Source organism: Nomascus leucogenys, chromosome 21 (genome assembly GCF_006542625.1).
Source record: "Nomascus leucogenys isolate Asia chromosome 21, Asia_NLE_v1, whole genome shotgun sequence".
NCBI classification, from domain to species: Eukaryota; Metazoa; Chordata; class Mammalia; order Primates; family Hylobatidae; genus Nomascus; species Nomascus leucogenys.
The window spans coordinates 21083024-21097918 of NC_044401.1; the positions used below are offsets into that span (position 1 = coordinate 21083024).

The 14895-nt window shown below is 39.7% G+C and overlaps 1 protein-coding gene and 1 long non-coding RNA gene across 2 annotated transcripts in view; one reads left to right on the plus strand and one right to left on the minus strand.

Moving 5' to 3' along the window:
- Positions 1–14895, plus strand: part of LOC115832142 — a 115125-nt gene that overhangs the window by 95659 nt on the left and 4571 nt on the right. The window contains exons 2-3 of the long non-coding RNA XR_004027579.1: positions 8150–8248; positions 11412–11566. This is a non-coding gene — a long non-coding RNA (uncharacterized LOC115832142). The remainder of the gene's footprint in view (positions 1–8149; positions 8249–11411; positions 11567–14895) is intronic.
- The window catches only part of CMSS1 (cms1 ribosomal small subunit homolog), a 372199-nt gene that overhangs the window by 15504 nt on the left and 341800 nt on the right, over positions 1–14895 (minus strand). Inside the window, exons 3-4 of the mRNA XM_003261727.4 lie at positions 2859–2930; positions 938–1067 (exon numbers count right to left, since the gene is read on the minus strand). Coding sequence (XP_003261775.2) covers positions 938–1067; positions 2859–2930 — 202 coding nt within the window. The remainder of the gene's footprint in view (positions 1–937; positions 1068–2858; positions 2931–14895) is intronic.

Consider the following 14895-nt stretch of genomic DNA (forward strand, 5'->3'; position numbering starts at 1 on the left):
CTTGAAAGAGTCTGGCCTGCAAAGAGTCTAAAAACCATGACTAGAAATCCATGATAAGAGCAACAACAAAACTAAATTGCTTATTAAGGCTAAAGTTCTTGTCTATAATAGTTGAGTAAATCAGTGTTTCACATCTATACTTTTAAATGTGTACTTTTACTTCTGTCCTCATAATGAACTCCTACTCGTTGAATAGTCTGTTAAAAAAATGCACACCCAACAATTGGCCTTTTGAATAAAAAAATACAATCACAAATCTTAGTATTAGATTTGACAAATACTGTTTAGCATCCAGTAAGGATATAATCTATCAGTTAAAACGATTTGATATAATCTATCAGTTAAAACTATTAGATTGAGGAAAAGAAGTATTATATTTCTTTTTTTTCTTTGAGATGGAGTCTCGCTCTGTCCCCCAGGCTGGAGTGTAATGGTGTGATCTTGGCTCACTGTAACCTCGGCCTCCCAGATTCAAGTGATTCTTCTGCCTCAGCCTCCCAAGTAGGTTGGATTTACAGGCGTGTGCTACCACGCCCAGCTAATTTTTGTATTTTTAGTAGAGATGGGGTTTCACTATGTTGGCCAGGCTGGTCTCGAACTCTTGACCTCAAGTGATCCACCTGCCTTAGCCTCCCAGAGTGCTGGGATTATAGGCGTGAGCCACTGTGCCCAGCCTGAAAGTATGTCTCTTTAAACAATTATTATTATTATTATTATTATTTTTAATAGCGATGAGGTCTCACTATATTGCCCAGGCTGGTTTCAAACACCTGGTCTCAAGCGATCCTCTAGCCTCAGCCTCCCAAAGTGCTGGGATTATAGGCATGAGCCACTACGACTGCTGGAAAATGTGTTAATTGACTGCCCGAGACACCTAACCATAACAGATAGTTATGTTTTGCTCCTTGTCATTAGGAAAATTGAAGCTTGGCTATACCTGGCAGGTTCAGTTCTTCTAATTCAATCACCGAGCGTCTGCTGCTATAATAGTCCTTCATCAGCTTCTGTAGGTCTTCAGGTAACCCTGGTTTTGGTTCTGATTTCGCAAGAACATCAGTAATTTTCTTCTGAAGAAAAATGGGAAGACATATTTTAAAATGGCATTTGGTTGGAATAGGTTAGTTCCCCTGGCATTTAAACGGCACATAGCTTTTGGTGTTAGCCAAGTGTGAATGTGGGTTTTAATAAACACATTTGAGAAAATTCACTAAATACTTCTTGGACATAACTATTGCTTTGAAAAATGAAAAAAATGATCTAGAAGGCTCCCGGTAACTCTTGATCTATGATTTCCAAGAAAACTGAATTTTTGCAGGCGTCTGCATACTGGGGTATTATTTTCTGTCAAAAGTAAAGAAATCTCATTGCTATGGAAAGCTCTCTTTCAGCCCTAGATGATTTATATTCCTATAGGATTAGAATTTTGAGAATTTCTTGCCCAACCTGGTTTTTGAGGTGCTGAGTCTTAGTTTGGATTTCTGTCATTAGTGTAAAACCTGCAGTAGGAATCTGAGCATAGGAGCCTACTGAGAAGGGGACTTAACACCCTCGATTCTCAGGTCTTGGATAACTGATGGTATTAAAGTGGCCCTATGGAAAGTAGAAAAAATATTACAGGAAATACTTTCCAACATCAGTTTTGATTTGGACTCATTTGTGTAGCAAGTATTGAATGCTGCAGTGTAGTAGAAAGCCACAATCATTCATTTATTTCCATCATAAGCTTCCCTTCTCACTTCCTTCTAATGTTCCACCAAAGATCCAGAAGGAGCATTCCCCACCCCTGACCCCAGCTTTTCCCCCTCCTTCTACAATATCCTTATTTCTATACACTTGCCAAGAATGGTCAGGGCTCTGTCAAAGGAATTAACTTTTAAAAATATGTCATCAGTGGGCACAATTTAGCGTGACCTCAGTCAAGACTAAACTATCTAGCTAGAGTTTTGACCTTGAGCCACCAAGAACTTAACACTCCAGAAGGCCATTAGTGTACAAATTATCAAAGAGAAGTTAAAGTCACTTCTTTAAGGACTTGCCAAACCTCAGCCAATTTGGCATCTCCCATTTTCCTATTTGGCCATTTGTAAGAAAAGAAAACATATGCACACACACTCTCAGTTTTCTAAAAGCTTGCTGTTAAGTAATTGGTTTCAGTCCATCTTCTTTCCTCTAATCCCAATCGTATTTCCTCGGCTGACTTCAGCAGTAGACCCCTCTTGGCAGGGAGAGAATTACACTGCTGTTTTCACAACTGTGGGAGAAGGTCATAGCTAACCATACTTTCTCCAAGACTGAGCCATAAAAAAGTTTGTATACGAGAAACAGTCTTTCCTATGCTCACCAGCAAATATCAAAATGCAAGGTGGGAGAGCTTTTTTGACTTAATTTATGGTTCCAAATTAGTCAGAAGTGCCTCATACTACCTTCATCTGCTTATTATTTTCTTTTTATTCATACTTTAAGGTATAAGGTCTTAAAATCTGGAATGAATAGAAAAAGGAGGTTGGTATATTTCTTTTCATGGACAGAGCCAGAAGGGCTGGGGGAGGATAGCTCTGGACTCTTTCTAGAATTAGAAATCTATGTCTGACATCTGACCACACTGAAAACAAAGGGTGTGTAACAAATATATCTGGCACTCCACAGGACTGAAATAGGAGTCAGAAGAATTTATTCTTAGCTCCAACAGAAACACTTATTAGTAGTGACCTTAGGAAAGTCACCAAACCTCAAGGAATCTTACAATGTCTGCATCTCTTAGATGGGGATTACGGTAGTTGCCTCACGAAAGTATGATACATAAAAATGTGATGGAAACCATGTGGGGCCATACAAATGTAAGAAATTATTAATATTACCTTTCTCCTTTTCCTGGTCTTGGTGGCATTCTCTTTTCTTTCCTTTGGTTGTATCAAAAAACATTCTTTAGGCTATTAAGAAATACAAATGAGAACATTTTAATCTTTTCATGATAAAGTGTCAATTAGTGGCATGAACCCCAAAGTACTTTCTGCCATGCATGTATTCTTCAGAGTGTCTTGGTAATATTCTACAGAGAGATGCTGGAAGATCTACTGTAGGTTACTATGCAGCGGTTGCACTGAGAGAATTTGAGAAAGTCAGAAAGTGCAGATGACTTAAGACTGGAGAATCTTTGAACAAGATCAAATTGTGAGTGAGTGCATATGTGTGCTTGGTGTGGAAGTGCAGGGTATTGGAGATTGAAGACAGTGGCTGAGTTTGTATAATACAGCAGAAATCGATGTGATTAAAATTAAGATGTGGTAAGACAGTCTTTGACTAGAGTGACTAGGGTTTTCCATGAACTAGCTGTGTGTGAGCTTACATTTCCAAGTCACTGGTTTATTGTTTTGTATTATCCATTCCTTTCCTCTTTTCAATAAGCATAGAAAATCCAAAGTAGGATATATTAACTTAACGTTTTTATAAACCAGCTGCATCAAATGCCTTTGCTATAATGACTACAAAATGAATGTCTTTGCTACTAGTCTGATAACAGTCTCAGCACCACAGTATCTAGAGTAATCTGTTTTGCCTGTTGCCTTGACCCCTGAGTACCCCAGTTTAGTGCTATTTTTACCCTGAGGGCTTTTTTCTAATGTAGAAAAACAGGAAATTTGGACTAAGATGTTGATTTATAAAATAGAATGCCCCAGATTCCACATTTATTAATCACAAGCAGGAGTATAAAATGTTTCCTGTGCTGGACCTTTTATGCAACATTGTCAAACAAGTTGCCAAGTAAGATATAAAATGTAAGTGAAAACTTATTCTGAGTTTTCCTTGATTAACTTTCCATTCCAACCAGAGAATATGCAGTTTAAACTGATAAGCTACTAACTAAAGCAATCTTGTCTCCACTGGCTCTGTTAAAATGATTACAGATGAATCTTTCTATGAAAGCTTGCAGACAGCCTGCAGATTGAGAATGTCTATGGCCTGAAGTCAGAGAGAAAGATGTAATACTACATAATTTCTTCAAGACATGGGGCCAAAGACCAGCAGTTTCAAGATTCTCTTTTAGTTATTGCAGAAATAGATTTAAAAAGTTCAGGATTAAAGTGACATGGGAAATCTTGAAATTTTAGTTTCCTCTAAGATAAAAAACCTGCAAAGAGCAATTGCATCACAGCTAAAGAAAAGAGAGATATGGCTTCTTTTATTTAGAAAGTTAAACTGTCTTGTGGATGTAGATACATGCCAATTTGATGGTGGTACATGCCAATTAGAGACTGTGCCAAGGCCACTAATATGTCACAGAAGCTGCCAGATGGCCATAAGAGTCCAATTACAAACCAGGCCAGCGTTCAGCTCATGTTCCTAAGGCAAAGGCTGGGATATGATTAGCAGATCCCTTAAACTACACTGCATTATCTCTACCAGTATCAAGGTTTTTGGGAAGCGTATTTAGAAACCTGTTACAATCTATTTAGCGTATGGGGGTGTTCTCGAGGAATACGTTCAGTGTACTGGTTGTATTTGTGATAGGTTTACAAAGCCTATTAATTAAAACATGACATAAATTAAATCTAGAAATGAGCTCAATTGTAAGAATATGGACTCTTTAATTCTGGGAGAAAAAATAAAAACGTAATTCTGAATCATGCATAGGAAAAAGAAACATGCTTGATGAACTGCTTTAGCCATGCTATTGCTTCAGATAAACAATAGGTTCAAATTCTTACATCATCCTAAAGGAAATGCAAAATAATCTTTGGTTTTGGAGACTAGTTACTTTAGCTGGCTGTGGTAGGGTGCCAATGAAGAGGACAATTTTATGGGGTCAATTTCTATAGAGGTGAGATGACTTTATGGAGAAATCCAAATCCACAGTATTGAAAAGTCTTACATTTAGTTAACTGCTTTATGAATGCTGCTGTTTACCCTCAGGGAGACTAGGTAGGAAGATGTGAAAGAATCCGGCCAAGACACTAAGCATTTCTGGAAACCAATTCCAACGCTGTGTGACTTTGACAGTTGATAAGTAATGTCATTTCTTTATATGAAATGTAGCAATTTTAAATATGTAGTCTGAAGAATCACACTCCCCTAAAAAAATGTTGCTTTTAAGGGAAGCAACTAGAGCGTATTTTCAATTCCTTAAAGTATCAAAAATTACTTTAAGAATGATTCTCCTGATTACACATGGCAAACGAACCTCAAAATACCAGTAAACTGAAAATAAAGGGCATTGAAAAGGACCTATTGAGCAGGATCTATATAAAAAACAAGAAACCAGGAGAGAGAGCAACAGTAATGGAGAGGTTTCAACAACTTTTTGGAAAATGGAAAGTGGCTGGAACTGGATAGAAGTGACTTGGCACAGAGAGAAAGCTAGCATCTGGGTTTCAGAAGGAGTGGAAGCTAACAGTAAGTGAGTCTTTGACCCGCTCCACTCTGAGAAGGTCCAGTACTTTGGAGGCACAAAGTACTACAGAGAGTAAAGGGTTAAAAAGGAAGCGATTGGCTGAAAGTTTATATTTAGAATGATTAGCTACCCCTGTCCCCCACTAGGTGATATCTTCTACCCTGGTAGCCAAGCAACTATCCCATTACTGCTTCCTTTCACCTTGCCTGTCCTGCCAGCCAACTGGAGAGCTATTCTCCGAAGCGATCAAGAGGATCAAGGCTGGGCCAGGGGAGATAGGGCAGAGGCTGAGGCTTGCCTCCATTTCCTGCCCCTATTCCATGCTTACATATTGCAGGCAGGAGACTACTGAATTCCTCTTTGGAAAAATGGACTGGCCTAAAAGAAATACCATCAGAGAGTGACATTTGGGAGTTCCATAGTAAAAAATCCAGCTTGTTATCCTATCACCCTACCATGAATACACTAATTGACAAACCCAACTCATCACTGTTTCAGTGTATCTCTCTTCAATAAGAATGGATAGCTAAGGTTCATCAGACATCTAAGGAAAGTCTCCAACACAAGAGCAAATAAATAACAAAAAGAAAAATGAACCTAGAGAAAAGTGGAACGGTACCTCAAAATAATGACAATTAATATCCTCAGAGATAAGGGAAGATTTTGCAACCATGAAACAAGAACATGCTGTACAAATGGGAAAAACAGTTAAGCATTAAAACAAATAAGAAAGGTGGGATAAAAATATACGAGGAAGGCTTGAAGATAAAGTAGAGGCAATCTCCCAGAAAGAGATGAAAAATGAAAAGAAAAAAGTGGTGAGAAAATCAGAGAATCAACCTAAGAGATTCAATTTTTCAATAAATGATATTATAGAAAAAGAGGTCACATAAAAGAGCAGGTGACTTGGCATGGTGTCTCATGCCTGTAATCCTAGTGCTTTGTGGGGCCAAGGTGGGAGGACTGCCTGAGGCCAGGAGTTTGAGACCAGCTCTGGTTACATAGTGAGACCCTGTCTCAACAACAACAACAACAACAACAACAACAACAAAAAACCGGCTGGGCGCGGTGGCTCACACCTGTAATCCTAGCACTTTGGGAGGCCAAGGCAGGCAGATCACGAGGTCAGGAGATCGAGACCATCCTGGCTAACATGGTGAAACCCCATCTCTATTAAAAATACAAAAAATTAGCCGGGCGTGGTGGCGGGCGCCTGTAGTCCCAGCTACTCGGGAGGCTGAGGCAGGAGAATGGTGTGAACCCAGGAGGCAGAGCTTGCAGTGAGCCGAGATCCCGCCACTGCACTCCAGCCTGGGTGACAGAGCGAGACTCCATCTCAAAAACAAAAACAAAAACAAAAAGGCTGGGCATGGTGGCTCACGCCTGTAGTCCCAGCACTTTGGGAGGCCGAGGAGGGCGGATCACGAGGTCAGGAGTTCAAGACCAGCCTGACCAACATGGAGAAACCCCATCTCTACTAAAAAATACAAAAATTAGCTGGGCGTGGTGGCACACGCCTGTAATCCCAGCTACTTAGGGGGCTGAGGCAGGAAAATCTCTTGAACCCAGGAGGCAGAGGTTGCAGTGAGCCAAGATTGCATCACTGCACTCCAGCCTTGGTGACAGAGCCGGACTCTGCCTCAAAAAAAAAAAAAAAAAGAAAAAGAAAAAGAAAAAAATTAGCTAGTGTGGTGGCACGTACCTGTTCTCCTAGCTACTTGGGAGGCTGAGGCAGGAGGACATCTTGAGCCCAGGAGTTCAACGTTGCAGTGAGCTATGACTGTACCACTGCACTCTAGCATGAGTGACAAAGTGAGACCCTTGTCTCTAAAAAGGAGTCATCAAAGAAATAACACATGACAAAATAAAATTAAAAAAAAGAAATAATATATGATGAACTTTTGTGTTGCCTGAAGGAAACTTTCTGGAACATAAAACTCCAAACTGAAAGCCCATTAGGTATAGGGTAAAATGAATATGAAAAATATCCATACCAAGGAGCATCACTGTGAAATTTCAGAAAATCATGGGCAAAGAAGATTCTAAAATTTTCCCCTCCAAGATAATAACATACAAAATACAAAGGATCAGAAAAAAGAATAGTGCCAAGATTTCTAAAAAGCAATAATGGATGCTAGAACTTAATGGAATGATGCTTTCAAAATTATGAATAAAGTTTATCTGCAAATTAAACTTTTATACCCAGCCAAAGTATCAATCAAGTGTAAGAGTAGAATAAAGACATATTCAAATATGAAGTCTCAAAAAATTTGCTTCCTACCTGCAGATACTGAAGGCTGTATTTCAGAATATAAAGGGTGAAACCAAACAAAAGGAAGCTATGGGATTTAGCCAAAAAGGAGTCCAGCCCAGGAGGGTGCTGAAGGGGCACCCTAGGTTGACAGTTAAGAGGTCTCAATTGTTCAGTGGGCCTGGAGAATAACCAGTTTGGAGTGAAAAAGAAATATGGATTTTTGCAGGAAAACAAAACAAAACAACTAACCTATTTGAGCATATGGAAAATATTATTCATGGGCATGTGGAAGAGATGTTGGAACATATGGAAACAATTAACAATAGGAACAGAGCAAGCCAGGCAATTAAAGAAATGAAGCAACTGTTAATGCCATGAAAATAAAGTTGTATAAGAAAGGAGGGATGGTTATAGCTTCTTTCTCTCAGTGTTGAACAATATTTCCATCGTCATAATGATGTAATAGTGACAACTGTTTTGACCAAAATGTGGTATCTTGTTGGCAGGGGAGGCAGCAGTTGGTGAAGAAATAGGAAGTATAATAGATGGGAGAACCATGTCCTCATATGCTATGTCAGGATGTCAGCAGATTACGTCAGAAATCGGTAAGTCAAGAAATACCCGTGTAAACTGTAAGGCAGAAAGTAAGGAAAAAAGCTAGAGAAGCTGAAGTTTTCTCTTAGTAAATAAGTAATATTGTTTGATTTTTAAATTTTTTAAATTTTTATTTTTTGAGACAGAGTCTTACTCATTCTGTTGCCTAGGCTGGAGTGCAGTGTCACGATCTCAGCTCACTGCAACCTCTGCCTCCTGGGTTCAAGTGATTCTCCTGCCTCAACCTCCTGAGTAGCTGGGATTACAGGGGTGTGCCTCCATGCCTAGCTACTTTTTGTATTTTTTGTAGAGTCGGGGTTTCACCACATTGGCCAGGCTTGTCTTAAATTCCTGACCTCAAGTGATCTGCCCGCTTCAGCCTCCCAAAGTGCTGGGATTACAGGCATGAGCCACCACGCCGAGCTGATATTTTTAAAAAATATATGTATGCTTATTAGGTTGGTAAAAATAAAAAAATTTAAATTGCCATTTTATAACAAAACAAGTATGTTTGTTATAAAGATAAAAACAACTTAGAAGTGGCTTTTAGTTTCTTTTGGACATGGTCAAAGTTATTCAATACACACTCACCAAAATGTCGAAAATTAAAAGGCCAATAACTCCAAATGTTGACAAGGATATACAGCAACCAAAACTCTCACACACTGATGGTGGGGGTGCAAAATGGTACAATCATTTAGGAAAAAGATCTGGCAGTTTTTTTATGAAATTGAAGATGACTCAGCAAGTGTCATGTATTTACTAAAGAGAAATAAAAATATATGTTCTGCCCTGATGTGAACACTATACAAACATCACTACGTACCCCATAAATATGTAGAATTATTATGTGTCAATTAAAAATGTAAAAAAATAAAATAAAAAAGCTTAAAAACCATTCCCCAAGAAACTTGTATGTGAATATTCATGGTGGATTTATTCATAATAGTGCCAAACAAGAAATAGCCCCAGGCTGGGGTGGCTCACGCCTGTAATCCCAGCACTTTGGGAGGCCCAGGTGGGCGGATCACCTGAGGTCAGGAGTTCAAGATCAGCCTCGCCAACAAGGTGAAACCCCGTCTCTACAAAAATACAAAAATTGGCCAGGCATGATGGCAGATGCCTGTAATCCCAGCTACTCAGGTGGCTGAGGTGGGAGTATCGCTCGAATTCAGGAGGCAGAGGTTGCAGTGAGCTGAGATCGCGTCATTGCACTCCAGCCTGGGTGACAGAGCAAGACTCCATCTTTTAAAAAAAAAAAAAAAAAAGAAAAAAAAAAGAAATAGCCTCAGGTGTCCATGAATAGAGGAATGGATAAACAAAATGGTACATTTGTATAACTGAATACTACTCAGTGTTCTAAATTCAATTGTATTGCCTTGAAAGTCATATGTTAAAACCCTAACCCCCAATGTGACTATATTTGGAGACAGGGCCTTTAAAGAGGCAACTAAGGTTAAATGAGGTGTCATAAGGGTGGAGCCTCAATTCAATGTGACTGGTGTCTTTATAAGAAGAAGAGACATCAGGGATATGCATAGACAGAGAAAAGACCATGTGAAGACATAGTGAGAAGGCCATCTGCAAATGAAGGGGAGAGGCCTCAGGAGAAACCACACCTGTAGACATCTTGATCGCAGACTTCTAGCTTTCAGAACTGTTGTTTCAGCCACCCAGTCTGTGGCATTTTGTTATGGCAGCCCTAGCAGACTTAATGTGCTCAGCAATAAAAAGGAATGAAATACTATACACTGACATGGAGGAATCTAAACAATACTGTGTCGAATGAAAGAAGCCCTAAACAAAACGGCATGTAACTGTATGATTCCATTTATATGCCATTTTAGAACAGGCAAAATTAATTTTTTAGAAAAAATATCGGAACAGTTGTTGCCTCTGAGGCAAGGAATTTAGCATGGTGATTGATCCAGGTGGCATGAAAGGATTCTGGGGGTGATGATCCTGTTTTTTTAATCCAGATTGGGCTTTGGATTACATAGTTGTATTTATTTGTCAAAATTCATTGAATGGTATATTTGACATTTGTACATTTATTGTATATTAACTTTACCTCAAAAGAAAATATACAAACTTTAAGACAAATATTAAACATTAGTCAGTGATATGCATGCTGAAGTATCTGGGGTGAGTGTACTGATTTTGCAAACTACTCTGAAATGTGTCAAAAGTACAGTGATTGATGAAGAATGTGCTTGAACAACGCTATGCAATTTTGGACTTTGAAGACATGGAAGGTGAGGGCTTGAAGAAAGAAAAATCTTATTGGAAACTGAAGGAAAGGGACTCTTTGTTATGCAGTGGTAGAAAGTTTAGCAATACAGTTTTCTGAAATTATATGGAAAATGTGCCTATTGGCAAGGGTAATCTAGCTAAGGAGATTTTCAAATAGTGTTAAAGGTGACACCTGATTTTTTCTTGGGTCTTACAGTAAAATGAAAAAGGAAGGGGTTAAACTGAGAGAAGGAATATTAAAGATGAAATCAAGGGTGTGACTTAAAACCATTCATTAAGACCTCAGAAGAAACAAAGATGGTGCCTCAGAATACTATTCAGTCACATAGGAGCGCTTTAAAGAAATTAAGGGTGTGCTCACAGATTTTCTTAAACAAGATGCCTCTAGGAAGCTTAAGGGATATTGCCTCATATTCTCTCAGCAAGGGCCCAAAGTAAAGAAGAGATTAGGGGTGTGACTTCTGCCTAATGGAGTGAACCCCCAGAAGCAGCACAGGTGACACCCACAGTTTTTAAAGGAGGTATATATGCAGAAATACCACTAGTTTGGGCTGAGAGAGTCAGAGAACAATGGGAACAGAGGCCTTTGGACACGGAGAATTCTGTCAAGAAGCAGGTTGCATTAGCTGCTCAGTTGCAAACACATTCTGCTTTTAATAGAAAAAAACAAAAAAGGATAATTGGAGGACAAAACAAAGCCCAAAGGGCAGAGCCAAGAACCATGAAGAATTACTCTTAGGCCTCAAGCCTTAATAAATAAACTCCTGACATTTGCTTGGATGGCCTTCAGAATGCTGTGTACCAATGACTCCATGTGCCTCCTATTTGCCTTGTTTTGAATAGAAATGTCAATAAAAGTTATACTACACTTGTCCTACCACTGTGTGTTGAGCATGTGGGAGAGGTAACTTGTCTCTTTAGTTTCACAGGTTGAGAAGAAGAAATGTACTCAAAGAGCTGTACTTAAGGAATTAAAACTGAGGCACCCCAACTGCACCTGGACCTGATTTAGATGACAAGATTTTGGATATTGAGCTCACACTGCAATGGGAAGAGACTTTGCAGTCCTTGGAGGGGTGAGTATATTCTGCACATTGAAGGGATACAAGTCACTGGGGGGCCAGAGGAAGAGTGTGGTAGCCAGATTCCAGGATAGCTCCTCATGATCTTGATCTCCTGGTACTCATATTCCTTTGTAATCTCTTCCCCATGAATGTGGACTGGATTTACTTGCTTAATATGGCAGAAGTGACGAGGTGTCAACTCTGAGAATAAACTATAAAAAGATTGTGGTTTCTGTCTTGGGTGCTTTTGCTGGTTCCCTCTTGGATCACTCGGCCTGGGGAAAGGCAACTGCAACGCTGTGAGGCAACCCTGTGGAGAGGCTCAAATAGTGAGAGATTGAGACATGCCAACAACCACACAAGCGAGCTGCAAGGTAAACTCTCCCCAGCTGAGCCTCCAATCCCAGCCCACAACTTGGCTGGTACCTGATAAGAGATGCAGAGCCAGAGGCACTGAGTTAAGCCATGTCTGTGAGGTAACAGAAACTGAGATAATAAATGTTTTTATTTTAAGCTGCTAACTTTTGGGCAATTTGTCAATGAAACAATAGATTAATACAAAGAACAGAACTGAGAAGCCATAATGAAAAGGAAACAGGTGAATCAGAGAATGAATAGGACATAGTCCTGTTTTCTTTCAACAATAGATAAGCATCATCTTGGAGATAAAGAGTAGAAGAAATATGAAATGATCAATGCTCAAATAAAGCAGTAGCAAGAAAATACAACAGTAGAGAAAGGAGAGTAAGAAGGGAAAGGGAGAAACACTCCTGCTGAAGATTCCTTTATGATTAAAGGAGATAAACAAAAGGCCAGCAGAAGAAAAAAGAAGTCCACTGTGGTCTCTGAGCAGGAGAAGATGGGTCATGGAACCACTGAAATGTTACTGACATCATGGAAGCATCAAGGAAAAGTCACAAAATCCTTCTTAAGGGTTTATATTCTGGGAACCATAATTACAAAGTCACTAGGGCTGGCTCTGAAATGACTGATGCTGAAGAGGGAAGAGGGTGATGCAATCTCTAGGAGTAGGGAATTCATTTATTTTGGAAGTGATTACTGGGGGAAAAAGAACTGTTGGCAAATCTTTATACTCACATTATTAAGCAGGCCAAGGATGATTATTTAGATGTGAAATGGTTGCTAGAGATGAGGTAGTTGCATGGATTTAAAAACTTTAAAGTTATAAATCTGCTGCTTAAAATACTGAACAAACTAGAGGCATGTATTCAGTGACACAAATGTGAGGCCCAGCTATGGCAAAGGAGGGAACGTCATCTATCTTGACGGATGCTCTTGCCTGGTGATATTAAAGCCTAAATGTATATTACAGCCGACAGCATCATGCCAAGTAGTTCCTGTACAAGCATAAAGAAAAACTGAAAGAACAGCACAGTCTTAAGCAAATTTGAAACAAATCTAAAATTTAAATATAGCATAACTTTTAAAAAAATTGATCCAGAAAAAATGCAGTTATATTTAGAAAACATACATCTGGTCATATCTGCCAAATAAGAGCCCAAAACTGTGTTAGGTACTATAGTGGACACAAAAGAAACCCTGGCCCCAAGGGACTTACGAACCAGCTGGAGACTCAAATTCTATGCATGTAAACAATTAGAGAAGGACTCCTGAAAGGACAGACAGTACGCCTGACAAGTAAGTCATCCTTGGGCTGGTGGGATGAGTTCCAGAGGGAGAAGAGCAGCGGGAGAGAGAGGACGAAGGAGGCCACAGGGGAGCTGGAGGGACTGTGTGGGCAGGCAGGGATGGACAGGACAGACCCCGGCCTTGAATGTCAAGGTGGAGGAGCCTTTCAAGGAGGGAATTGTGTTGGGAAATCAGGGATGTGGCTGGAGGAGGGATAGGGCATCACAAGGCCCCAAGAGACCTCTGCAGGCAGCTGTGTCAGGGAGCTGATGGCTCACAAGCTGGGACAAAGGGCTGAGATGGGAAGAGTCATGAGAAAACTGGGATAATGGTATGGTCATTCATTCCTTCATTTCACAAATAATGAGTGCCAATTAAGGGCAAGGTTCCATGACAGGCGCTGTGGAGACGCATAGATAAAATCTGTCCTTGAGGTGAGCCTCCTGGGGATAAGCAGGGACCAAGATGGGCAACACTCATATGAAGCAGAGGGGCACATGCAGATTCTCATGGAAAAATGATATTTCTCTGGCCAGGGAAATTAGGATAGGGTTGGAGAAAGGGGTTAGGGCATTTTGCTTACCAAGGACTTGGACTCTTCAAAGCAATTTGGTGGTGAAAGAAATTAAAGCAAGAGAAAGGTGATTAAAAGGGAGCAGTAACAGCTTAAGGTTTTGTAATTATTTTTTTGCTTGGCAGAAAATAGCAATGGCATGTGACCAACAAAACACATGAGAACACGGTTAATCCAATTTTCCTGAGCTGAAAGAGAGAGGACAGGTAAAAAGGGAAGTGAAAGCAACAGTATCCTCGGAGCCTGGCTCACAGCCAAGCAGATGGGCCATGACCCCCAGAACCTGTCTCTGAGCCTCTGGTTCTTTGTAAAGTGGGTACCACCTACCTCCTAGGGATGCTGTGAGGATTATGTTACAGTGTGCCTTATACAGTAACAGTATTAACTGCTCAATAAAAGGTCTTTATTGTTTTACCAATGAGTCCAGAAAGAGCAAGGAACAAACAAGAAGAAAATCAAGGGGAAAGCAAGAAAAAACGAAAGCCAATGGAGTATGAAGAAGACTACGTGCAAATAAGTCCTGTAGGTAGACATTGATTAGAGGCAAAAGTCAAAGAGGGCATGACTATGGTATGATTAGCGTGATAAGCTAGGGAAAAATTAAACCCCACCTTAAGGAAATAAATTGAAGAGCTACGGATGTGTTACCCTGTAGGTTTCCGGAAGAATGATTAAAACTAAAACCAGTATAGGGCCTTTGAGCAAAATATTTAATGGTTGGAGAAAAAAACCAAGATGATTATATATTAAACATGTATACCTTTCTGCATGTCCCTTCCCAGGAAGAAAAAATAATGGACAAAATAACAAAGACTATAATTATTAACTATAACTATAATAATTAATACTTCAGTGATTACTCTCTGATAACCACTGTTTGAAGTGCTTATCAAGTACACACTCATTTAATCATCATTACAACTCTGTGAGGAAGACATAAGTGTTATCATTTACCAAGAAGGTGACTGAGTCACAGGGAAATTTAACTTGTCCACTTGGGTGGGCAAGTTAAGCAACACTACACTAAATTGTTTCTCACAGTTATCCTGAGCTGGGTCACAAACTTTGGGTAGAATAACACACTGGGGTAATGAGTTTAAAGCACCTACAATAAGAA